The following is a 24,091-nucleotide window of genomic DNA, read 5'->3' as shown; positions in this document are numbered from 1 at the left end:
GTTTAGATTTCAAAGAACATTTTATGGAACAATCCTTATCATGTCGGTAAGCAGATGTTAGTTTTAGGCCTGTTTTAATGTAACACTGTGTTTATTTTGGTTATTATTGGTATTTATTTTCAGTTCAGAAGGATGTTTATTATTAGTCCCAATAGTTTTTTTTTTCTTAAGCAGGGTTAAAAAAAATATTTTACCAAGGAGAATATCAACAGTTTGGAAAAACAGAGCCACAGACGTCTCCAGAAAAGCTGCATGGACAAGATATAACCTCACAATCCAATAGAAATGGGGAACTTTTGTGACGCAGAGTGGATCATTATTATATTTAAGATAAGTTTAGCTAACTGACTGCTGCTAAAGAAAAAAAAAAAAAACATGTTTTAGTAAAGTTTTTTAGTAAAGTTGTGTTTATACTTATGCAACCAGGTGATTAAATTGCTTATTTTTCATGTTTTTTTTTTTTTTTGTTACATTGTATGAAATAAAAAGAGAAAAGGGTTTTGTACTAACTTTTCATGATCACAAAATAAAGGAGATCCATTTTATTTGAAGTTTGTTTTAGAAGCTATTTAGCAGCAGTCTGTGTTCTGGCCTTATAGAGCTTTAAACAAAAGTTATAGCAATTTTTAAAGTTTGTTAATTATTCCCCCATTTGCATATATTATGACATATTGCTGACTGCTAATCAGAATATTACATAAATGTATATTAGTGTATATTTTAAACTTTCGCTTCTGAAATATTATATTAACTGTTTCTATACAACAAAGAAAGGTATAAATGTATTATGTCAAATATTTTCTCGTTATATTTGTTTAATATCTTAATAGACTGTTTTGCTTTTTTTTTTGGCTGGAATATAGAAAATTGCAGAACAGAAATATCGCTTACATCAAGAAATGTTTTTAAAGACTATTGATGTCAGTTGTGCTTTTTTGTTTGTTTGCTTTTTGTCTCTCCAGCTGGCGGGCAACTTTTCTACGTCATATCCTGAAATCTCTTTTGGGTATGCTCGATTATTTGAACGACACACCCACCCGAGCGGAGTGTGACCAATGTTTCGTATAGAGACTCGGTAAGCACCACCCACTCGGCATGTCAAATATAATAATCCAAGCTTCTCTTGGTAATTCAATGAAGGCGGGATGGCAGAGAAGCGGAACTTTCGATAGAAGTTTGTTTAGTTCGGTTTGTTACCAAGAAGCAGCGAATAACGTTGCTGTTATTGTACCGTTTGTGCTTTAAAGCGCTGCACGAGACCGGAAAGGTTTTGTTTTATTTACATGTGTTCACTCATTTTACCAGCATACGTGGTTAACTCTGCCTCTGTTCGGTGCTAAGCTAACTTTTATTAACGTCAGTTAAACGGAGTATTTGCAATGGCTGAGAAAAAAAGCAAAGAAAACGGTAAGTAGTTAACTAAAAATTACGATTTTCACCGCTAATGTTGGGTAACAAACATTGTTGAAGTTTATCGAAGCAAAATGTACTCTTTTGGCAGCTCGAAATGACTTGACGTTTTTTAAAGAAAAATGTACAAAATTACAAAGTCATGGGCGTCCAACTTAGGAATGCTTTCCACGTATTTGAACCTAAAATAACAGCTTTAATTGCGGGAAAACTATACAGATGTCCCTATGGTGAAACATAGTGTAGGCAGCATCATGCTGTTGGGATGCAAAGTTAGTGAAAGCCCTGCTTTAGCTGGGTCAAATACTAAATGGATGCCAAATTTGGGAGATTTTCATTTGAAACCAATATTGAAGACCATTCTACATTAGAATTGTATGCTTAGGTGTGTTGATCTGTCAAATAAAGTAAAATTAAACACAAAAAAGGGATATCTCAACTGCTATGTGCTGTTCATTAGAAGTGCATTTACAGAGACATGATGCAATTCAAATGCTAGATTTTCTAGTATATCTACAGTGGAGGAAAATAAGTATTATTTATATATAACTAATATAAGTATATAATATAAGTATTTGAACACCTTGCTATTTAAAGTTCTCCTACATAGAAATCGTGGAGAGGTCTGAAATTGTCATCGTAGGTGCATGTCCACTGTGAGAGACATAATCTAATCTAAGCAAAAATCCAGAAATCACAATGTATGATTTATTAACTATTTATTAGAATGGTACAGCTGCAAATAAGTATTTAAACACTTGTCTATCAACTAGAATTCTGACCCTCAAAGGCCTGTTAGTCTGCCTTCAAAATGTCCACCTCTACTCCATTTATTATCCTAAATTAGATTCACCTGTTTGAGGTCGTTAGCTGCATAAAGACACCTGTCCATCCCATACAATCAGTAAGATTCCAACTACTTACATGGCAAAGACCTAAGAGCTGTCCAAACACACTAGAGATGAAATAGTACACCTCCACAAGGCTGGAAAGGGCTACGGGGAAATTGCCAAGCAGCTTGGTGAGAAATAGTTCACTGCTGGAGCAATCATTAGAAAACTGAAGAAGCTAAACATGACTGTCAATCTTTCTCAAACTTAGGCTCCATGCAAGATCTCACCTCATGGGGTGTCAATGATCCTTAGAAGGGTGAGAAATCAGCCCAGGAGGAGCTGGTCAATGACCTGAAAAGAGCTGGGACCACCGTTTCCAAGGTTACTGTTGGTAATACACTAAGACATCATGGTTTGCAATAATGCATGGCATGGAAGGTTCCCCTGCTAAAACCAGCACATGTCAAGGCCTGTCTTAAGTTAGCCAATGACCATTTGGATCCAGAGGAGTCATGGGAGAAAGTCATTTGGTCAGATGAGACCAAAATATAACTGTTTGGTCATATTTCCACTAACTGTGTTTGGAGGAAGAAGACCATCCCATGAACACCATCCCTACTGTGAAGCATTGGGGTGGTAGCATCATGCTTTGGGGGTGTTTTTCTGCACATGGGACAGGGCGACTGCACTGTATTAAGGAGAGGGATGAATCTAGGCCATGTATTGCCAGATATTGGGGGACAACCTCCTTCCCTCAGTTAGAGCATTGAAGATGGGTCGAAGCCGGGTCTTCCAACATGACAATGAAGGCTGATTTATACTTCGAAATTATGTCGTCTGCGTAGGTGTCGCAGTGAGCAAAAAAAAAAGGCCCCGGCGTCTCAGCAGACACTCTTCTGCACCTCTCTAAAATTGTAGGTGGCCGTGGACAGGAGGCCGGCTTTTTTTGTTTTTATGACCGCAGTTGCGGAAAACAACGTGTGAAGTTGAGAAGAGCGAGGTGTGTGAGAAAGCGGGGACCCTTTTTCCACCTGGATCCCCGCTCTTTTTCGCCCTCATGTCTCTCCGTTGTTGGACAAACTTGCCCCCACTTCCTCACTGCCTCGGCCGTATCTAGACCCACAGCGTATAGCGCAAACCACGCTTCAAAATTGAGCATAAATCAAAAATGTCTGCGTCAACCTCACTGCGACACACTGCTGCGGGGAGTACAAACAGCCATTCACCCAAAGCACACAGCCAGGATAACCAAGGAGTGGCTCTGTAAGAAGCATATCAAGGTTCTGGCATCGCCTAGCCAGTCACCAGACCTAAACCCAATAGAGAATCTTTGGAGGGAGCTAAAACTCTGTTTCTCAGCAACAGCTGAGAAACCTGACAGATCTAGAGAAGATCTGTGTGGAGGAGTGGGCCAAAATCCCTCCTGTAGTGTGTGCAAACCTGGTGAACTACAGGAAACATTTCACCTCTAGAATTGAAACCAATCAGAATCAAAGGCTACTGTACCAAATATTTAATTTCCTCAGGTGTTCAAATACTTATTTGTAGATGTATCATACAAAGAAAATGCTAAGAGAAAATTATATATTGTGATTTCTGTTTTTTTTTTCCTTCCTTTGTAGAGTATGTCTCCCAGTGGACATGCACATACAATAACAATTTCAGACACCTCCACGATTTCTAAGTGGGAGAACTTGTTAAATAGCAGGGAGTTTGAATACTTATTTTCCCCACTGTGTATTTATCAGTATGTTGAGAAATATAATGAAATTATTCCAAAATAAAATGTGTTTTTTTGTTTCCTAAGGAACAAAACTCCTTCTTTACACCAGACTGATGTTGCCTTATCCTCACTATGCTTCCAACAGCTGCCTTCTTTAGTCCAATTAATTTTCCAATATTTTATTTTTTCCCCCTCTCCAGATGCCAGCCTTCCTTTTGCTGCTCTCCAGCTCCTGGCCCCTCCTGTTCGCCTGGTGTCGGCAGCTCTCTGGAAGGTTCTGAAGCAGAGGGATGTGATGCAGTATGGGGTCGTGGAGGAATTTGTCACTTCAGCCTGTGAGACCGTTCCTGGGCTTCTTACCTTGCGACATCAGGGCAAGCTGGCACTGGGCCTGAGAGCACGGGTGACTTTAATAAATAATAAGAACTATAATTCCTCAGTTAAACGGCACTTCCTAATCACTTTTCCTTCTGTCTTTTCAGTTGATATTGGAGTTGTGTCTCAAACAGCCGGATATTGACATGATTGCCCCACATCTGGAGAGGATCCGGGCTCCTGCTCCTCTTTTATCTTCATCTTCCTCTACTATGGTAAAGTGAAGCTGGAATTGTAATTCAGACCAAATATTTTTCCCCCATATCTTTTTTCTTTCACCATTTTCGTATCAATAACGATGGGAAAACCTTTAGCCAACTTTAATTCATCTTGGGGTACCTGTTTGATTAGAACAGGGCAATGTTTATTGATGCAAGGGCGAATTAAAGAAGCAGATGATTAGAACTGATCTAAAGTAGGTTCCCTGGGACCTCATGCACAAAGTGTTCAATCCTCTCCTCCTGAAACCTGAACTGAGCTAAAATCATGAAATCTATGCTGTAAAATCCAGATTCATGTGACTCTGGCAGCGTGGATCTAAGCATGAACAAACCATTTACTTTGGTCATCCCAACAAACACAGAGTTAACCAAATATGTGGAAATGCCCAACATATCCATGGAAACACCTACATTTCCATATGAAATTTGAATAACTTTATTTATTCAAATAATATTTTCTGCATGTGCGACACTCATGGTTCCACGGTCAAAAGTTACTTCTTCTCACTGAAAGAAAATAATAGTCAGCAACTTCTTAGATTCTATCAGAATCCCCCAAGGATGTTCACCAGTAAAAATGATCTCACTTGTGTAAATCAATATAGAGGACAGGAATGTTCTTGAAAGCAACTATTGCTTTTTCTTCCTCCGTTTACATGATTAAAAATGAAATGGTGATTAAAAATGTTAGACCTCTCAATTTAAACTAAGAGTAAACATGACTGCACTAGTGAATCTGTGCAAGTGAGCATGTGTTGGTGAATTCCTGTACAAAAAAATAAAAAGCAGCTTTTAATGCTGGCCCAAAATGTCAGCTGGTGTAAGGCTCATACAGGTGCTGTTAGATCAAATAAATCGTGACGGGCGCCACAATACAGAGGTTTTAAACCCAATGATGATTAGCTCACGCTCAAAATAATCAGTTGTTTACTAACCTTTACTATGTTTATGTGGTTGGTGTTTCATAGATTTTTTTTTTATTTTTTATGGTGCATTCAGACTGAAGGCAGTTTCCGCAGTGACTTTACGCAAGCCCCTTAATTAGTTCACTGCTCTGCATTTCTGATGCAGTGTTTACACCTTGGACTGCATCATTGAATAGGACGAGCTTCAGCTGCGTGAAACTTGACACCCCACTGATGTGCAAAAAAAACCTAGCCAATAGACTGAATATGTGCATTTATAATGGTCATTTGTAAAAAAATAAAACATAAAATGAATAAAACAATTGCATGTGCCACTGTTTTTTTTTTTACAAGATATTAAAGATTAATTTTTAGTTGGGCTGAAAAAATTATTTGGATTTATCGTGAGTAATCAGTTATTGAAATAAACGTCAAATAATTTAGTAATCGATTAATCGTTAACTGGAGCATAAAGCCTCTAAAACATGCCTTTAGCTCACAGAGCAACCCACTTAGAGCAGAAATTATGCCTATATTGTGAAAAAAAATAAAAATTTTGCATTTAAGATGAAAAAAAAAATAAAACTTATCTTTCAATTGTGGAAAAGTTTTAGTTTCACCTTGTTTGATTTTGTAAACATCAATCTTTAAGGAACCTTTGGCTATCCGATTATTAGTCAAAATAACTTTTGACTGATTAATTGATTTGCAAAATAATCGTTAGTTGCAGCCCTATTGTTTAGGTCACCTGAGGCCATTCAGCTCCGAATTGAATCAAATTGACCTAGCCTTCTTTTTCAGTGCTACTTCATTTGTGTTTTTTTTTTTTTTATCATTTTCAATTACTGTTGATGGCATCATCATCCCAGCAGAGGTTAATGCTGTTGTTTCAGGATACACAGTTATTGCATAACATTAAATGTCATTCCTGTGCTGCTATTGATTATAACAGTGAACACATTTACCCTATTTATTGGCTGGAATGATTGTTTAATATTTAGTAAATCATCAGCCTCCCAGGCTCTCTGCTTTTGACCTACAGTTACCCCTGACAACCCCATGTCATTTTTCGGCATTTCATATTAAAAGCAGATGGTAAACATGTCATCATGGACTGCTGCTAAGTTGTTCTCTATGCACAACTTTTGAATCCCCTTGAAGAAGGCCTACATCCATTTTTGGAAAAGCACAGGAAGCGCTGAAAATAACTTTGATTCATCCAGAGCTCCATCTAGATGAAGGTCCCATTCTGTGGTGGTTCTTCATAAATCTAATCAGGCATAAACCAGACCGGGGTCTGTGCTGGAGGTATGGGAGGAAAGCTGGCCGTCGTTCTTGGGCTAAATTAAAACAGCTTTTTGAAAGTCAACTAAAAACATCTTGAGAAGAGTCCTGATATCTACCTTTTTTAACAATATTTCCTCTGTGTTCCATTTTAAGTGAAAAAAACTTTGCTTAAAACCAGTCCCTGATTGGCTGCCATGTCGTGATTTCATAGAAAGGTTCAGCTCGTTTCATCTTCAGTGTTCACCGCTCTTCTCTCCCTATGTGGTGCTGCTGCTTGACAACACCTCAACTCAATCTGAGCGAGGGTGGAGCAGTGAACGCTCTCACTGCGTGATGTTCACCGCTGGCTGCTTCGCCACATGAATATAGGAACTCTATGTGATTCCGCCTTGGACACTGCATCCAATCTGAACGCACCATAACACAGAGGGTATTGTTTGTATGCAAAACCAATACACTACGTGAATTGCATTTCAACTAGCCATTCAGGGAAGCAATTAGTCACTTTAAAATTTAAATTGTTTATGTAAATTTAACAAAGTTGGCTATTTTGATATTACAGGCTGTATTTTTATATCTGATTTTGGCTTATTTGGACAGGTTCAAAAGGTTAAACCCCCACTACCAAGTGTCTATAAAACAGCATTACACACATTAGTATTTAAGGTTGATTTCTTTTCTTTTTTTTATTCAGTGTTTGAAGTTTTTTTTTTTTTTTTTTTGCAATAAAATGTAAAAAGTGTAATCTGTGATTATTTGTCTTCCAGAAGAGGGATTTAAAGATTGTGAAAACGGTGGAAAGTTTCCACGCTTTTGTTAAAATGCTGCTAACAAACCAAGCTGAGAAAGAGCACTTCTTTAAAGTGAGTACCTGTCCACCAGCAGCCCCTCTGAAGAGAAATGTCAATAACAGCGAGCAGATGGTAATCTTGGTGTTTCTCCGATAGGAACAGTTTCCAGTGGATTATGGCCCAAAGTTTGACCAGGAGCTGGAGAAACTGTTGTGGGAATTCCTGATTCGACTCGACCAGTTGCTTCCAGTTCCAAACCTGAGCCAGGTAGTGACAAAGACACATCAGTCATGTGTGGTGATGCAATGCTTTGTTTTAGAGGGTAACAAATGATCTGATTACAGACAGTGTCGTGGCTCAGCGATACCCCTCCTGTCCTGGAGGAGTGTGCACAAGCGGCCACTCAGCCGCAGCTGCTCGACATCCTACTTCAACATCAGGCTTGTCTGGGTCACCTGGAGTCGGCAGGTAGGCTATGACCTTTGGTGAGGTTGTAGTTTCGTATTGTAGGGGGGATTTACGTGTTTCCAAGCGCGATAAATCAATTATTTAAATAATCGTCAAATAATTTAGTAATTGATTAATTGTTAACTACAGTATAGAGACTCTAAAACATACCTTCAGCTGACAGAGCGACCTACTTAGAGCAGTAATTATATCAAAATTGTAAAAGAAAATATGTAAACTTTTGCATTTAAGAAAAAAAAAATGTTTTTGTCTGTAAATATGCTCTATCCTAACTCCTCAAGTGGAAACCTTTTATTTTCTCTCTGTTTAATTTCATAAAAAATCTCCTTTATGGAACCTCTGGCTGTCTCATTATTAATCGAAAAAACGAATCAACAGATCGATCGATTTGCAAAATAATCATTAGTGGCATCCCTAAATTACAGACCCAAAAAGATGACTGTCATTAATGAAAAAGAAAATAATGTTGTTTTATTCATTTAGGTTTTTTTTATATTTTATGTTACATTTGATAAGAGATTGGAAAGACAAATTTGAAGACTTTATTTGAAGACTTCTTTATGTTTTTTGTTGTTTTTTTGCATTGGTTTCAGCCTTTAAATCTTAAACAGGATAATTGTTGTTCACCGTAGCATGACCTCGATTTGGTAGGAATCTTTATAGGGGAAAATAAATACTAATAATAAAATTGACCTTGCTGTAAAACACAAATTTGAATTCAAACAAGTACATTTTCTAATATCAAATATTGATCATAAATCCAGTGTTAGCAGATGTTAAAGGTAAAGTGGAGGATGCTCCTTTTCCCGGTGGATCATCAAAATATGTGGTCCTCCTATTTGTCAATCATTCTAGTGATGTTTACGTAAGTCTCTCCTATGTGCTCGTCATTCACCATTTCCCCTAACCAATGGTGAGTCTTAACATAGTGAAAAAATTGCAAATCTTCCTTTGGAAAGTAAGTGTGTATGAACGATGCAAATGGCAACTTTTAAACAGAGCGTGGCCGAGGAGAAATTGGCTCGTGCGCACTCTTGCACGCGTTTAATAGGAGTTCCCCCTCAGTTGCAGGTACGGGGTTTTGTATTTGCATTTTTGTGTAAGTGCAGCCATCAGTGGTTTATTTCCCTGTTTCAGACATTATGGTTGCCTATTATTGTTGGGCTTAGGTGCTGGAACCTCCCTGTCTTATAATGATCTGTGTACAGAAACCTTTGTATAATATGGAATTAGATTGAAGTTTGAATAGGTATGTAAAACTGAAAATAAAGTATCCTTTCCTGCTTTAAGCTGCTTCTCCATCCAGTCAGCTTTGGTGCTGATTCTCTATTGATCTGCCTTTGTATCCAAAATAAAATAAATGTGAATCCAAAGAATTCTATTATGGAAATCGATGAAATTTTGACAGAAAAATATATGCAGGAACCCAAAGCTCTACTGACCCCTAACTGCTGTTTGTTTTTCCCTTCACAGCGTCTCTTCCCCCAAACATGGGGGACTCTATCCTGGCTTCTCTTTCTCTGCCTCCATCTGGAAAAGTCCCGTCTAACCAACCAACAGGGGTCAGTTTGTCTGCCCCTGAGCGGACAAACGGCTCAAAGCCAGGAGAGGGGCCGTTTATTAGACCTGTTATCGGACTCATTTCTAACGACGATGTTCCAGCCATGATCTCTGCCAAGAAAAAAACCCTGCAAGGTGCTCAGGGGTCCAGTTCAAACGACCCAACATATGGTCAACAGAGTCCAAATATGAAATTCACTCTGGTTAAACAGAAGCCGCAGCCTGTGGAGGTGGAGCAGGTGCATGAGGAGAGGAGCCCCCTCAATCCCAGGAAACGGAAGCATCCTGAACCGGCAGGAAGCGACTCGGAGGAGGAGGAAGAGATCTCTGAGAATACACCTGGAGGAAAAAGGATAAACAGGAACCAGGGAATCGGCGACACCGAGGAAGAGAGATCACACACCGCACAGAACAACGGCTGCAACAGAGAACTGCTGAATTGTTATATAAACAAGCTAGGCATCGAAAAACTCCACCTGCCTGAAGATCCGTCTCTCTGCTCTATGCTGGCTTCCTGTCTCAGCAGCAATCCCAGAGTGATTGTCCACAAACTGTCCTTTTCCTCTGTTAGCGACGGCTTGTCTGGAGGAGAGAAGAAGTCCTTTAACAAGCAGAAGCAGAGAAAGAAGTCCTCAACGTGGAAACGAACACCTGAAAGTCCTGGTCTGGATGATAAAGAGTAAGGCTGAGGAATAATGAAGATCTAAGGAAATCAGTTTTTTATGCTCTGGGTTTTGTTGATCATCTTTGTTGTTGATCCATGTTATCATTTAATTACCATTAAGTCTGTTTTTTATATCTAGAGCAGGAATGTGATTATAACATATTTAAAGAAAACACCAACAACTCTACCAACAGGAGCAAAAAGATTCTCAGGGTTCATGCCGTGCTGTAAGATCTGGAAATGTCAGATCTGCTTTCAATAATATGCTTAGTATGAAAAAGGAAAGCTTGTTTAAACTGTTTGCCTTTTATTCTGTTATCAAGAGGCTGACAGAGAGAAGGATTAATATCATAAGAAATTATGAATAATATCAATAAAGAAAATGTTATAACTACTATTTAGGTTGTATCTTTTATCCTCAAGGTCTGACATCAAAGTTTTTACCAAAGGATGACATTTTTAAAATGATATGTATTGTGAGATAATTCAGTTTCGTTTCCATAAGTCTGCCTTGTAGTTTGAAATGAATCAGATCTGAGTCCAGATTTAAAATGGAGGAAATTTCTCTTCCACTTTAGAGGTTTATGAATATTGTTCAAATAGTTTTTCATGTTTTCAGTGTTCTAAAGTAAAAAATTAACAAACAAAACATGGTAATCTAATTAGGGAAAAAATGTTGAATATTAAACTGCAAAGCAGATTGGGATCCCTAGATTTCACACAAGACCAGCGAGTAGGAAACTATAAAAACCAGTAATTTACCAAATCAGTTAAGCTGCCATAGCTTAGCACTATTAGATTGACAACAACACTCATCAAATCAAAGTCAGTTGGTTTTTAATCAGGTGTTTAAACATGAAGAAGCAAAGATTAAAGAAGTGAAACTGTATTTCCTGTGGATCCAGTTCATTCAAGCTGTTACAGGAGGTGGTGCTTTAGTAAAACATTAATAAAAAGCTTTGTTTTCCCTTAGTGGGACACAGCTGTTACTTTTAAAATGATTGTTAAACAAAGAAAGGTTACGGCTGTTAGGAAACCTGCTCTCTTTCTTTCTAGCTGCCTGTTAATCCGAGTGACTTCACTGTATTGTAGATTTGCAGGGAAATCTGTGTTTTTCCAGAAGCGTTGATGTTTGAACACTGCAGCTCTCATTCTATCCAGGCTCTAGAAATTCTTTTTCATTATGATATATTGAGAAGATGCAATGGTTAAAAAATCCTGGTCAGTTTCACTCTAAAAGGAATTGGACATAAAAACTCTTAATTGGTGAATCAGAAAAATAAAAACCAACTTGTTATGATTAAATGTTTAAATTAATAGCATGGATTCTAAATTGAAATGTTAAATATTTATTTCTCTCGGCTCATCCGTTAATCGTCATACATTAGATGAGTTAAATGCATTAAATTAACCTGAAACCTGAGCTCTCATTGTCTACAGTTACCACTTTGTTTTTTTCACCCAACAGAAATCGTCCTGTTGTATCCAGTGGAAGCAGCTCCTCTAGCCGGCAGAGGGATCATGAAGGTGATTTAAAACCTTCAATGACTGATTGAAATTGATGGGGGAAAAAACTTGAATTTAATCTGGTATTTTTGCTTTTAGAGACGATGGCTGTGACAGCAGACGACTACGTAGCGGATTCTGAGGATGAGGCATCGAAGAACTTCAAAGGGAGGGTATGTATGCTCCAAACGTTATTGGTGATATTTTTCTTCACATAAATTACATTTATGCACAGTTGTTATACAGTTATGATGTAAGGAATGAAAATATTTGATATTCACGTAAGTCCTATTGGTTTTATATAACAAAAGGGCTTAATGCATTTTTGTTTTTGTTTTCTTGTCATCCACCTTTGGTGTTAAGTTTATAATTTTAGACAGTTTTTTTGCGTGTTTTAAACTGTAAGATGGATACAGTAGTAGCCATTCAAAATTTCCCCACTTTCCTTGGCTGATCCCCCTTCAATTCCTTTTTAAATATAAATATTTTTACTAAAATGTTCTTTCTGGGGGGTGTGCAGGAGGCCTCTGTCCTCGACGCGGGCGACCCGGGTTTGAATCTGGCCTTTGGTCCTTTGCTGCATGTCTCTCCCCCTCTCTCATACCCCCTTTCCTGTCAGCCTACTGTCAAAAAAAAAACAAAACAAAAAAAACAAGCCACTAAACTGAAAAATAAAAAAAAATATTCTTTCCATCATGATTTGTGGACATTAAGATCTAAAGGGAAGCACAAGCACTATTTCCTGGTCAGAACATGTAATTCAGTGAAAGGGTGGAGTCGCTGTAAAAAATAATAATAATATGCAAGAGGGGGTCACTCCAGTAGCTGGAAAATGGGGGGGGGGATTTCTAAATTACTAAGAAAACAAGCTAACGACTGGAACATCATAGGGGTTGGATCTATCATTCTGTTCATCTTTTAGTCTATGAATGTCTGCATCCTTCTATTCATTTATATCCTACGGAGCCCCTCTGATGACATGGTCAAAAAAAAATTTTAATTGTGGCCACGAAATAGTATTTCGTGTGCACGAAATACTACTTAGTTTTTATTTTCTGAAATTGTAAACTATCAGCCCTTTAAAGCCCGCCCATTAAAACTAGGCCTTATTGCTTTTCTAACATAAACAGAACTCGAGGTAAAAAAAAACAAAACTCAAGGTCAAAAAAAAAAACTCAAGGTCAAAAAATAAAAACTCAAGGTCAATGTAATTACCAAATAAATATATGGTTTTTAAAAAAAAACTGCAAAATGTGCTTCTGTAAGAAATTCTAGAAAAACTTAATAGAAAGAAAATCATTTTTGTTGCAAGATAATCCTCAGTATGTCAATGCTGATACAGAGACTTAAATGATTTACTGTTTAAATTGGCTTTTTACTTTTTTATATCACTAAAGTTTTAAAATTAAGGTTTTTATCTTGCAGTATGCAACATTGGACTACTGCTGGTACTCTGTGAAATATTTTGCATTTACCTTTAAGAAAGGCAGCCCCTACAGACCATATTTGACCACACAATTTCTCTTGTTTGCCACAAAGGAGGGTCTAATACAAGTTACCAAAACAAATTTCCAACCTGGAGGATAAAGGATAAACTCAGAAATCAACATCAACTATCAGCCTTTTAAAGCCCTAGGCCTTATAGCTTCTCTAACATAAACAAAACGAAGTAAAAAAATAAAAACCCAAGGTCAAAAAATAAAAACTCAAGGTAAAAAAAAAACCTCAAGGTTTTTTAAGGTTTCTATCTCGCAGTATGCAAAATTTTCACACTCAATTTCTCTTGTTTGCCACAAAGGAGGGTCTAATACAAGTTACCAAAACTAATTACTAACCTGGAAGATAAAGGATAAACTCATAAATCAACAATAGGAGTCAATATTGCAACCTGTTTGGATCTGTTAGCTGTTAGGTTTTGGTTTAGCGGAATAATCATCCATCTGAGTAGGATTGGGAGCAAATGTATAGATTCCAAGCAGCGTACAGGACTGTCAGGAGGTCCCCAAGCTTCATGAACTACCAATAATGTCTTCCTACCCTTCCTGGCTGCCAGCACTGTTTCGATGGCACTTATCTTGGCGGTGACTGACTGAATAAGGCCCCAGGATCAGCTAAGTCTGGCTGTTAGAATAATGAAAAGAGCTGCTCAGAATAAATCGCCATGGTAACGGATTGGTGAAACTGAGTGGAGGCTTATTTAAGCCAAGATATCTGGAAAAGCCAGGTTTAATCCACCATCTTGATTTTGTGTAACAGCCCTCTGGATTCTGAGGTGGTCAGGATGTTGTTAAAAAAAATAAAAAAATGAATAACATATTTTATATAATAAAGATTTATTAAATCTCAATCTGTTCAAATTTTTATCTCAATGACTTTTTCTGATGTTCTAGCCATCAGTCAAACATATTTCCAAACTTCAAAGTTGTCAGCTGTCAAACTTCATTTTGTGCTCTGTCTCCCCCAGCTGTTCATCAAGCGTTACTACAAGACCAAACATGGCACATATGTTCCCACCCTGAGGGAGTTTTGGAAACCTACAATGACCCGACCGAACTTGCTGTCCTCCGCCAGCAAACGCAGGTGATGAAAGGAGGTCATGGCGTGCTGCTGGGAAATTAAAACCATACCTGACTTGTGATATAAAAAAAGTTAACTTGGGAAGAAGTTGAAGAAAGTATAAAAACAACCCACAAATAGCACTGTGACTTTTTATAGACTCTTATGTTTTTATTGCTCTTTACATGTATATTCACTTGATTTTTTTTTTTTTTTTATGTAGTTTTGAGGTAATTAAAATCCTTATATGTGCTTAACTAATAAAGATTCTGAATTGGAGTGAAAGCTTATTATTGTTTCATTGTTTTAAGTATAATTAGTGGGAAAAATAGATTTCCAAACATTTCAGTCATCAGTGATTTAAAAAAACAAAATATAAAATCAAGCTCATGCTATTTAGACTCTGCACAGCTATATCTGCAACTTAGAAAATGCTTATTTTTTGAATTACTACCTTGATTCTAATGACTGAGGATGCATAAATACAAGGAATAAACATTGAACAATGATCCGTGATCTTGAGAAAATATAATCTTATCAAAAAAAACACCTTAAATCCATAATTATCTTAGTTTTTTGTTTTGTTTTTTAACAACAATCACTTTGAAGAATAGAAGATCATAAACGGGTCTAAGGCTCTGTCAGCAGGGTTCAGAGTCGACAGCCCATTCCTCCCGTCACCGTGATGGTCTCTCCTGTAATGTAGGAAGCCTCATCTGAGCACAGGAAAGCTATCGTCCCTCCGATTTCTTCAGGTTTCCCGATTCTGAAGCGACATAAAGGAAAAAGAGAAATATTACATGAATTCAGCAGCTTATATAAAATATTTGTTAAACTAAGCTTCACCTTTTAATGCTGAGTTGCTTTTTGAACTCGTCCAAAATGTCTTCGTTTTCCCACAACTGGAACAAAAATCAAACCGTCATAGAGCGATCAACAACCACAGGCCTTAAAGTCCAAAACGTGTACGTGTTTGTGTTCTCACCGCAGAACTAAAGCGCGTCTTTATGATTCCAGGGGCCACACAGTTCACTCTGATGTTACTCTGAGCCAGCTCAGGGGCCAGCACCTTGGTTAGCCCCAGCAGGGCAGTCTTACTCACACTGTAGGGGCCCAGAGCCTGCAGAGAAGCAGTTAATCTACATTTTACTGAACCCAGAAGACAAACTTACTCCTCCAAATATCTTTACATATCTGGTAAAGATGTCTTAAAACCCTTTTTTAAATGGTAAAGCATTATATTGCACAAAACAGAACCTTTACACATTTGTAGAACTGCGGGAAGATCGCTCATTTGAAATCACATGTGCAACACTTTTTAATTTAATAGGTTAGACAACAAAACAAGCTATTCATGAAGACAGAGGGTTATTCTTCTAAAGAGGTTTGCATCCACTAGCATAGCAACTGATGTGATTAAAATTGAGCCTTTTAAACAATAAACACCTGGAAGGGCGCCACCAATGGCCGAGTACGGCAGAGGATCTATGGTGCTGTTGGACTATATTTCTTCAGAAAACTGGGAACTTTGTTAAAGTTCATGACTCAGAGAAATCTCCAAAGAAAATCTAAATAAAGATAATGACATAATGCAGGATAATCCCAGTCCCAAGATCTGAACGTAGAATCAGAAAGAGGAAGAGCAGAGTGCTGATTAATGGAGAGGAAGAGGAGGGTTGTACAAACTAATCAGCCAGAGCCACCAAATATTGCAGATGCGATTTTTGGTAAAAATGTTTTCCCCATCACATAAATATATTTAAATTACTTGCTTCAATGGCGCTATGCATTATGTATTTCAAATCACATTCCTACATATTTTCCAGGGTGTACAATAACTTGGAAACACAGTGGTCCATTGATATACTGTATTGGTCCAAGTATAAGGGAAGATTTTCGTTAGAAACTGTCAAAATGTTAAGTCGCCTAATAATCGGGGTCTAACCAATTATACAGAATGACTGTTGTCAGCAGAGGGCGCCAGTTTTTTTGTAAAGCCGAAGATCTCTTAAATGGGAAAACTGGCTGGGGTCATTTTTCTATCACAAAGAGAAGAAGTGACAAGGATGCTACAAAGGGAGAGTTGCTGCCCAGAATGAAGTGGATTAAAAGTCAGACAAGTTTGCAGACATTTGAGGCAGAGTTATGACGCCAATATTAAAATAACGGATCGTCAATGCAGTGGAGGCATCAAACAGCTGTCAGGCACCAAAGAAATTTTGAATTATATAGTGCAATGTCAGAAGATGGCACGTTCAAAAAGACCATAAAAATGCAAACAGCAAAAGAAATGTTTATCAAAAAATCGCAGAGCTGCAGGGTGAGAGGAGTGCAGTGAGGCAGAGGCTGTCTGTGAGGAAAAGCCTCATGCAGGTTTTGAGACGTTCTGTGAGCAAAGTTCAGATTGCATTCGAGCTGAAGTGTTGCAAGATTTCCCTTAAATGTGTCATTACTGTGTTTTTTTTTTTTTACTTTCTATTGTTTAAATGCACAAATCTTTCAGTGCAATCATTCATATTGTGTGACCATTTTTTTATAACCGTTCTGCTGCTGTAAACCCCTGAATGTCTCCAATGTGGGACAATAAAGGGATTTTCTATTCTATTTTAATGAAATCGTTAGCTCTTCAATATAAAATAGTTAATTAAAATAGTCTATTTTTATTCTTTTTAGTCTTTTTGTTTTGTTCCTAGAAAGAGGGGATCATCTTATTATCAGGGTCGTCCTATGTTCGGGTCAGTATTGTACTTAATAGGGGAAAATATTGCGAAAACATGAGATGTTTAAACTTTAACACCCAATATTTCTGATGATGCATCTTATCTGACCTGCATCGGTTGGTATCCAGCCACAGAGGACACAAATATTATGTTTCCTCCTCTGAAAGAGAAATTCAGATGCATCAGAACCATTGCAGATCACAACATCAGAGGTTAACTGCTTCCCTTCTGCCCTCACCCTCTCTTCTCCATGTGAGGCACCACCAGCTTAGTCAGGAGGAAGGCTGATTTGACATTTACAGACAAAATCTGGAAAAAAAAAACAAAAACATTGTTATTAAGCTTGCAAAAAAAGTGTGAAACAGAAATATTTGTTTTCAATGTGTGTAAATGATGTTGCAAAAAGCCTCCGTCCTCCTTAATCTTAACATTTTTGTCAGATGACATGAGGTTTTAACTGGGTTTTATTTCAAAGAGGCACAAAACCAAGCATGACTGTGAAATGGAGGGATGATTTTAAAGAAATTGGAGAGTGGAATGCTGCGCACTTTGACACCTAAAAAGTCAAATATACACAATTCCTTTAATAAGTGATCTAAATAGTGAGAATCCACCGGTCGGTAGTTTTATCTGTGTGAAAGCACCTGAGGTTTTATTAGAGAATATCTGTTAATAAACGGCATTAGAAAGACCAAGGAGAAGAGCAGACAACTCCAGTCTTATGAGACCAAAGGGAACTTTTTGACCTCAGTACAAACAAAAACTACAAACTTGTAAGAAAAAATTTGAGTTAGAAACAAATTATTTAAAAGATTAAACTGAAACATGTTTTTCTTGAGAAAATGGCTTGAAAAAGTTCAGTTTAGGTCACTGGGCATAAAGTTTTCTAGAAGACATTTCACCTCTCATCCAAGAGGCTTTTCAGTTCTAACTAGTGGTTGGGAGAACTGAGATTAATATACTGTAGGTATTAGGGTTGTCACGATACTAAACTTTTTAACTTGATACCGATACTAAGGAAAATATTCGATACCACAAGGATAAAAACAAAGACTCCAAAATTCAACAGAAATATTTTCATTAATAAATAAAATACAATAAATAAATACAATAAACAATAAGAACATTATTTTGAGGTTGTATGCTGTGCACAATATTAAGCAAGCTTGAAGCTTAAAAAACTTATAAAATTATATATATATATTATAAAATTAAATGTTCCTTCCTTGGCTATGCTTTGCACACATAACAATGACGCCAGCCAAACAAAAATAATTCTCAGCAGGTGCACCTGTTACAGAAAAAGTCTGAAACTGAAAAGTGCACAGAATTATTTAACCACACAGTGTTCTGAAAGTGCATTGTCCTCTATTCTGCACTTTAGATGCACTTTAGGTGCCACTGGTGTTGGCACTGTATCGATACTTTTGAAAATGAGTATTGTATCCGGATACAATGTTTCAGTATCGATACTTTTGACAACCCTAGTAGGTATATTAGAAAAGAAAACGGGGGGACAAAATGTGACTTTGATGTGTACGGTGGATTGGCCAAGGAGGTCACAATGGGGGGTGTTAAAGGTCGTTAGCGGGTTCTGATGGGTCGTTAACTCCTTGGTCAGAGCCTCAATGAAGTGTGAGTTGGAGGTGAATCTTCGGGGTATTGTTCCAAAATTTCTTTGTAGTCGGGGGAAAGGTTATGTCTAAGACCACCTCCTCTTTCAAGAGATGTTCTTTCCAGGTTAAAGGTGCACTAGGAAATCTTTTCTAATGCATTTTTTACCTCGTGGCTTGAAGATCTCTGCACAGGTTAGCAAGCAGTGAAATAGAAGGTCTGGAAGTGAAACTAAAATAAATGGTCCCCGCTACAGTGCAAAAATCAATGAATAACCTCAACCAATCACAAAAGACGGTCCGTTGTACACGATTGGCTCCATGACACATCAATCATGGTCGTCCGCTTGTCCCTCCCCCCCTGTGCGAGTACCATAACGCATGAACGAAGCGACCCCCCAATGCTCGTGCAGGACGCCATGGCTGGAATCTAGCCACTGTTATACTGCGTTCACACGACCCGGTGATGGTATGCACGGGGCCGCCCGTGTCCAGGCTACTTTCACCGGGTCCTGTTGGTCATTCTGTCCCCAGCCCCGGAGCTCACGGCTCTGTTCTTCTTCACAAATCCCAGACAATTTTTAAATTTCCCCCGAACATTTTTTATTTTTGGTATGAAAAGTAGGACATGTCCAGGAAAAAGAGGACGTCTGGTCACCCTGTTCACACCTAAAGCAGCAGAGCAGCAAAAACGCGTGCTGCTTCATTTTTGATGCTTGTACAAGTTTAGTTTTGACACGTGGCTGAAGCATCTTTGTTGCTCTTGCTGCGCGGTGGAAAAAGTGGGTCTGATGCGCGTTGGGTGGAGCTACCCTATCCTTTCTTTGCCTGTAACAATGGCAGCTATATTTGCTGTGATCAGCGGGTAAAAACTAGTTAGAATCTATTTTGAAGCGAGAAAGTCCACCTGAAAACATCGTCAGTGAAGTCAGTTCATCCAGATTACCATCCTGCCTTCAAATATTATTTCTGTCGAAGTCGTTCAGACCCCTGTACAGGGGCGGTGCGCTGCTCTATACGTGCTGCAGACAGCATGCACGTTCATGTGTTTTGAAGGCATGGTTTTGTGGGGTTGTCTGAAGGGATGGTTGTGTTCAAAAATACAGCTTGCTGGAAACGTTTGTCCAAGATCTCCTAAAGCACCTTTGACAAAGAATCTTAACCCCTCACTCAAACCATCTTTCTTCCTTGGCCAGAATATGGACGCTGTTGTCCTCAAATGAGTGTCCTTTAGCCTTCAGGTGTAGGTGAACAGCTGAGTCCTGTCCTGAGGAGTTGGCCCTCCTGTGTTGAGCCATGCGCCTGTGTAGCGGTTGCTTGGTGTCTACAATGTACAGATCTGTGCACTCCTCACTACATTGAACGGTGTAAACCATGTTTTCTGTCTTGCTCTGGGTGTCTTATCTTTGGGGTGAACCAGTTTTTGTTTTAGAGTGTTGCCCGGTTTGAAAATGACCTGAAACCTCCCAGAGCCAGAATGAATCAACTCCAACTGAGCAGTAATATGTTGCAGAATGACCGCTTTACAAATGCATGATCAGCAGCGCTCTAGGTCCAATCCGAATGAGTTGGAGCTAATTATTAGGGCTGGGTATTTCAGCCAAAGTCCTTAATCAATTCGATTTCGATTCATACGGTTCTGAACTGATTATTTTCGATCTGTTTTTACAGGAATGAAAGTGGTTCAACTGTGTTTTTACAATACTCATGTTTTTTATTTTTTCCTTTCCTTTCATATCAAACACAACATGCAAACTTGTAAATCAGATAGTTTACACTTGAGATGTAAACAAAACTATCTCAAAAGTGCAAACTAGTAGTGAAAAGTGAAAAAAAATGAAGCCTCACGTTTAGCCCTGGAAGGTTTATTGTCGGATGTTAGCATAGCGCGATATCTTGTCAATTCATTTCTGAGATTTGTAGCATCTACAGTAACTGACCTCCACATTACAGATCTTGCAATGTGTGTTTTATCCAGCACATTATCTTTAGTTGTTTTAAATCCAAAATGGTTCCAAACATCAGACTTAGGTTTGGACGGCTTGCTGAGTGGTGGGCTACTTGTGTCGGTATTTGCACACGCCTGCTCATTTAAACGTCAACGTCACGCACTATAAAACTAATCGATCTCAATCCCTACACATTGATTTTGCAAAAATTGAAAGGAATCGATCCAAAATCAATTTTTTTTTACCCAGCTCTACTAATTTTCATGGAAGATGGAAGAAAATGCTAAATCTGTTAAGATAATTTTAAAAAAATGTCTATCACACTTTGCTGATTAATATTTATAAAGATTTTTAAAACCATGCATCGTTTCCCCTTAGGCTCACAGCCATGCACTGTCCCAATAAAGTCCCGATACAACATAAGGTTAGAGGTTTGGACACTTCTAATGCTTCCACCTTTATCAATAATATGCTTCCTTCATGTTTTTTTTTACCTTGTCCCAGACTTCCTCAGTGGAGTCTAAGGTGTTTCCAAAGAAAGGGTTGACCGCTGCGTTGGACACCAGGATGTCGATCCCCCCACACTGATCCACCGTCTAAATGAAACACACACTCATAAACTAAACACTTAAATCCTGCAGTGATAAATTCCACAAAAAGGACACTTTTTGAGGCCATAGATCTACATCAGAAATAGGGAGATAAAAGGGACTTGGGTCTACTGGATATAAGCCATTTATAAAGACATGGTTTCCATGGAAACCCTTCACAGGGGCAGGAAGCCTTCTTGAGGTTTTTTCCAAGATGTACCCCGAATCTCACCTCTGCTGTGGAAAGGTTTATGATCTGCTGAAGCATTTAAAGGGCTTCTGTCCTTGAAAGAAAGGCTTTAAATATGAAGTGAAGGGAACTTGGAAAGCCTGAGCCGACTCATTACAACGTTAGGCATTAGTGGAAACCATCTGAATGTCTGCAGACAAAGAAAATGTGCCGCCCCAATTGCACAGAAGGAGGCCTCTTGGAATCTCTTTGCCAGCTCGCTCCACATCCCAGTAGGAAAGAAAGGATCTCAGCTGAATGTGTGCATCTACCCCCCCCCCCCCTGAGCAGAGCTTTCTACAGGTCTGATCTGCAGCCACAGGAAATGTTTGAGGTTAGTATGAAAAAAAATAACTTATTTCAGTTATAATCCAAGATTTTAGTCAAATTTTCCATTGAGTGGATAAATGTCATAAGATATACAGAAGATTGTTTAATGCTTTGATTACATTATTGGATTAATAACTGCAGAAAGCCAGAATGTATTCTACTGAAGACACTAGAACCCACCAGTCGAACCAGCTTCTCTCTGTCCTCCCCTTTGCCGACATTACATGTGGTTCCAGTTACTTGGATGCTCTGGCTCTGCAGTAAAGCCACAGCCTTGTCCACGTTGGACTGCCGCCGGCTGCTTACGACCACATGGGCCCCTCTCTTTCCCAGAGCCTGAGCTGCAGCCAGGCCGATTCTGGGGAAAAAGGGTGAGAGAGCCAGCATTAAAAACAAAAAAAGCAACGGGCTTATCATGAGAGAAGCAGTGCTTTGTTAGAACTTTCCATGCCTGTTTCATCTCATCCCAACCACACATTTCAAAGGGATTTTATGTGACAGGAAAACAACAAGTCGGGCTATGAAGTGGATGGAGAAATATACATGGGGTTGAAAACATTAGGGTATTAGTATTCCAACCCTGACATCACCGCATAAAATCAGGTCCAACCAATTATGTTTTAAGGTTGCTTAGTGACATAAATGCCAGAAGTCATTTCAGTGTTAATACAAGGCTGCACCTCAGCCTAAATACACGAAACATGGTGGTGGCAGCATCATGCAATGGGGTTATTTTCTTTAGCAGGGAGAAAGAAGCTTATTTATCAAGGCTTCACCGACTGAACAGCTACTATAAACAGAAAATGAGGTTTCAGCAAGTTTCAGAAACCTACATTTATACCCTTATGATTTATTTTTGGTCTTTTTTTTTTTTTTTTTAACTAGGTGAATTATTGAAAACAACAACAGAAAACTAGGGATGCACCGATCCGATACCTGAACTGGATATTGGCTCTTATTTTGGATATTTAACTGGATTTATTCATACATTTATATCTTTGTTAATGTTTTACCTTTTCTAACAATGTTTATATCAAGGCTAAAGCAGTCACTCACATGGCAAGATATATGATTTATTCATTCAATAGTTGAATCAGATCGGTATCGGATATCTGCCCAGGTATCGATATCGGATTGGATCGGAAAAGATGGATCAGTGTATCTCTAAAGTAAACATTGTTAAACATACATAAGCTGGTTATAAATAATAAGGTTTTAAATGATCTTTTCCTAAAATGAGAAATACTAGACTAGTGACAGAAAGACCTTAAATAATCTAATAAACAAATTTTTTTGTAGATAGCTTTAAATTTAAGATGATCATATCTTTTAATACTTATCAACGCCTCTTCACTACTGGAATATTAGCAAGACTTTAAAACTGACATTTACAGACTGAGAGATGTTTATTTCACAATAAATGGGCTAAAACTCCAGTTTTATTTGTACAAGCCTGCTTGCAGATGTAATTAGAGCGAAGAGTGTCTACCACGCATTGACTGGGGAGGCTGAAAACCATTTCATGCATATATTTATTTAACTACTTACAATTTTATGCTGCTCTATTAAAAATCCCAATTATACACATTGTATTTATTTGTGTTGGAATGTGGCGCCTCATGACCTCCAGTGGTTTTGTTTTTTTGCAAGAGACTGGAAGTCCTGAGGCATTTGAAACACTATCTTGGTAACATTCCATGAAAAAAAAAATGGACACAGAGGCAAAATATTCTAACAGATCCACTGCATGTTTTCTTTGTGTTGGAAAGCTGATATGTCAGAGCAATAAACCACAATCACCTCTTCTGTCTCTGTTTTAGCTAAAAAAAAAAAAACAGTCATTTTTTTACCCATCTGTGGAGGCTGTAACAATAGCTACTTTCCCCTGCAGACTGCTTTGAGACATGCTTCTCTGGCCAAAAACAGGGTAGGTCCTCAGAATGCTGGATATACCCCGAAACATCACCTGTGGGCAGAGTAGTATGGTTACTTCAAGTACATACTGGTTAACTAGGGCAGAGGTCAGGGACTCTGGCAGAATTAGTTATTTTATTGAATTTAGGGCTCTAAAAGGTGGAAAACCAAGAAAAACATTAAAATCACCTATACTGAAAACATAAACACCCATTAATGGAGCAGTAGTGTAAATGGTCAAATATTTCATCTATGTTCTGTGATATATTTAGAGCCGGTGCGTAAAAGAATGCACATTTTCATAAAGACGGTCATCTCACCATGCAGGACATGCACTCTCTAACGAACGACGTCGCAACGGTGGGTTTTTGATAAAAGACAAAACTAAGGTAAACTCTTGCGAGAGGACCTTTGACTCATGCTACATTTACTCTCTTCCGGGTAAAC

The 24,091-nt window shown here is 38.2% G+C and overlaps 2 protein-coding genes across 2 annotated transcripts; one reads left to right on the top strand and one right to left on the bottom strand.

Moving 5' to 3' along the window:
* Positions 1-1,126: 1,126 nt before the first annotated feature.
* tinf2 (TERF1 (TRF1)-interacting nuclear factor 2) lies at positions 1,127-14,578 on the top strand. Its single transcript, XM_038270318.1, has 10 exons — positions 1,127-1,407; positions 4,167-4,369; positions 4,449-4,556; positions 7,522-7,617; positions 7,702-7,812; positions 7,890-8,013; positions 9,487-10,252; positions 11,706-11,764; positions 11,843-11,916; positions 14,208-14,578. The coding sequence occupies exons 1-10, from the start codon at positions 1,380-1,382 to the stop codon at positions 14,325-14,327; spliced, it is 1,689 nt and encodes a 562-aa protein (XP_038126246.1). The 5' UTR covers positions 1,127-1,379; the 3' UTR covers positions 14,328-14,578.
* On the bottom strand, positions 14,484-24,091 carry dhrs4 (dehydrogenase/reductase (SDR family) member 4). Its single transcript, XM_038270319.1, has 9 exons — positions 23,965-24,091; positions 23,581-23,696; positions 21,911-22,088; positions 21,076-21,177; positions 17,258-17,328; positions 17,128-17,179; positions 15,285-15,419; positions 15,146-15,201; positions 14,484-15,065 (listed from the first exon to the last, which is right to left on the bottom strand). Exons 1-9 carry the CDS (start codon positions 23,974-23,976, stop codon positions 14,951-14,953), a joined length of 837 nt encoding a protein of 278 aa, XP_038126247.1. The 5' UTR covers positions 23,977-24,091; the 3' UTR covers positions 14,484-14,950.

The sequence above is a fragment of the Cyprinodon tularosa genome, unplaced genomic scaffold (genome assembly GCF_016077235.1).
Source record: "Cyprinodon tularosa strain WSP-4 unplaced genomic scaffold, ASM1607723v1 ctg76, whole genome shotgun sequence".
In the NCBI taxonomy this organism is placed as follows: Eukaryota; Metazoa; Chordata; class Actinopteri; order Cyprinodontiformes; family Cyprinodontidae; genus Cyprinodon; species Cyprinodon tularosa.
Note: the sequence above shows the minus strand (reverse complement) of the source record. Positions and strands in the feature narration are given on the sequence as shown.

Bases quoted from the DNA above. Each gene is read 5' to 3' on its own strand.
- dhrs4 (XM_038270319.1), bottom strand. The intron at 22,089-23,580 runs GTAAAAAAATGA...CTTTTTCCCCAG, and splicing joins GTTACAGCCTCCACAGATGG to AATCGGCCTGGCTGCAGCTC. The intron at 17,180-17,257 runs GTGAGGGCAGAA...TTTCTCTTTCAG, and splicing joins CCTCACATGGAGAAGAGAGG to AGGAGGAAACATAATATTTG.
- tinf2 (XM_038270318.1), top strand. From the start codon at position 1,380: ATGGCTGAGAAAAAAAGCAAAGAAAACG. The intron at 4,370-4,448 runs GTGACTTTAATA...CTGTCTTTTCAG, and splicing joins CACTGGGCCTGAGAGCACGG to TTGATATTGGAGTTGTGTCT. The intron at 10,253-11,705 runs GTAAGGCTGAGG...TTCACCCAACAG, and splicing joins CCTGGTCTGGATGATAAAGA to AAATCGTCCTGTTGTATCCA.